The sequence below is a fragment of the Tasmannia lanceolata genome, unplaced genomic scaffold (genome assembly GCF_043159265.1).
Source record: "Tasmannia lanceolata isolate RefF3 unplaced genomic scaffold, GAP_Taslan_0.1 ptg000008l, whole genome shotgun sequence".
Taxonomy (NCBI): domain Eukaryota; kingdom Viridiplantae; phylum Streptophyta; class Magnoliopsida; order Canellales; family Winteraceae; genus Tasmannia; species Tasmannia lanceolata.
In genome coordinates this window covers 34463873-34465310 of record NW_027518685.1, presented here as the reverse complement: position 1 = coordinate 34465310, position 1438 = coordinate 34463873, and the positions used below count along the sequence as shown (strand labels likewise).

At 44.6% G+C, this 1438-nt stretch overlaps 1 protein-coding gene across 1 annotated transcript; it reads right to left on the bottom strand.

The window, feature by feature from the left end:
- Positions 1-309: 309 nt before the first annotated feature.
- Positions 310-792, bottom strand: LOC143882910 (uncharacterized). The gene has a single exon (XM_077386290.1). The coding sequence runs from the start codon at positions 790-792 to the stop codon at positions 310-312; it is 483 nt and encodes a 160-aa protein (XP_077242405.1).
- Between the last annotated feature and the right edge of the window lie 646 nt (positions 793-1438).

Below are 1438 nucleotides of genomic sequence, written 5' to 3'. Positions count from 1 at the left end.
GTTTTCTGGCTGGAGAGGGGGTGGGGAGAGTTTGAGACTTTTCATGATTGAGGATTTGTTTTGAAATGTTGGACAAAAGAGTCTGCAATTTCAACCGGGTCAGAGGATTGGGTGGTATCCTCATTTTCCATGGTTAGGATGCTATTTTGATGCTGGCGGACCTTCAGAGCCGAGTGGAAGAATTTAGTATTTGTATCTCCTAGCTGAAGCCAAAGAACTCTGGATTTCCGCTTAAACAGGGACTCTTCTAGATTGGAGGCAGTAAGGAGGTCAGACCTGAGCTCGTTTTCCTTAGCAATAAGAGAAGGATCAAGAGGGTTCGCTTGGAGGTCCTTTTGTTTCCTCTAGCTGAGCCCGAATCAGAGGGGTGCGGATGTCTATTCGACCAAAAACATCTTTATTCCATACTTTAAGATGAGTTTTTACCTCCTTAAGCTTCTGGCAGAGTTGATACATAGGAGTACCATGGACTTTAATGCTCCAAGCTCTTTCCACAACAGGGTAAACTGACTTGTCTTCGCGCCACATAATCATGAATTTGAATGGCTTCGGGCCAAGGCTCTGATGCATATTCATGGCTATTGAAATTGGGCAGTGGTCTGAGATGCCAGGGGGGAGGAACTCAGCATAAGAGTGATGGAAATGCTGCAGCCATAGATCATTCACCAGGGATCTGTCAAGCTTTGCAATTTTTCGATTAAATTGTGATCTATTATGCCAAGTCCAGTTATTGCCGTTGGAACGAAGATCAGATAAGGCACAATTTGAGATACACTCATTAAATTCCTCCATTTCATTTATGTGGTGATTTGTGTGGCCCATTCTTTCATTTGCGTATCTCACCACATTAAAGTCCCCGATTAGCAGCCATGGTAGGGTGACTTGGGGTTCAATGGATTCAAGATTAGACCAGAGAGCTCTTCGGGAAATGAAATAATTATGGGCGTAGATTGCAGTAAGGTTGAAGGATTGATTTGTTTGGAGCATTCTGACTTTCGGTATGGATGTGCTGGCTTGATTCTTCCAGGATTTTGATGTTTACAATCATTGGGTTCCAGAGAATCCAGACTCTACCTTTGATCACAGAGGAATAGGTACCATGAGCTTGCCATCCTTGGCAGATTAGGGAGGAATATTATGTTAGCTTATGGATTTTGGCCTTGGTTTCAATCAGGCAGCAGATGGGGGATCTGGTTTTCCTGAGAAATTCTTTCACTTCCTTTCTCTTTGAGCTTGTGCAGAGGCCACGAACATTCCAGGCATCAACAATCTTCATTATGGACCATGCTTGGGGATTTTGGGGCTCTCAGGGAGTCATTTTGTTGAAGGGGCTGGCCATTATTGGAGGCAGGTAAAAGGGGGGAGGAGATGTTAAAAGTAGATGGAATGAAGGTGGGGATGGCAGGTGCAGGTGGAATGAAGCTGGGGATGGAAGGTG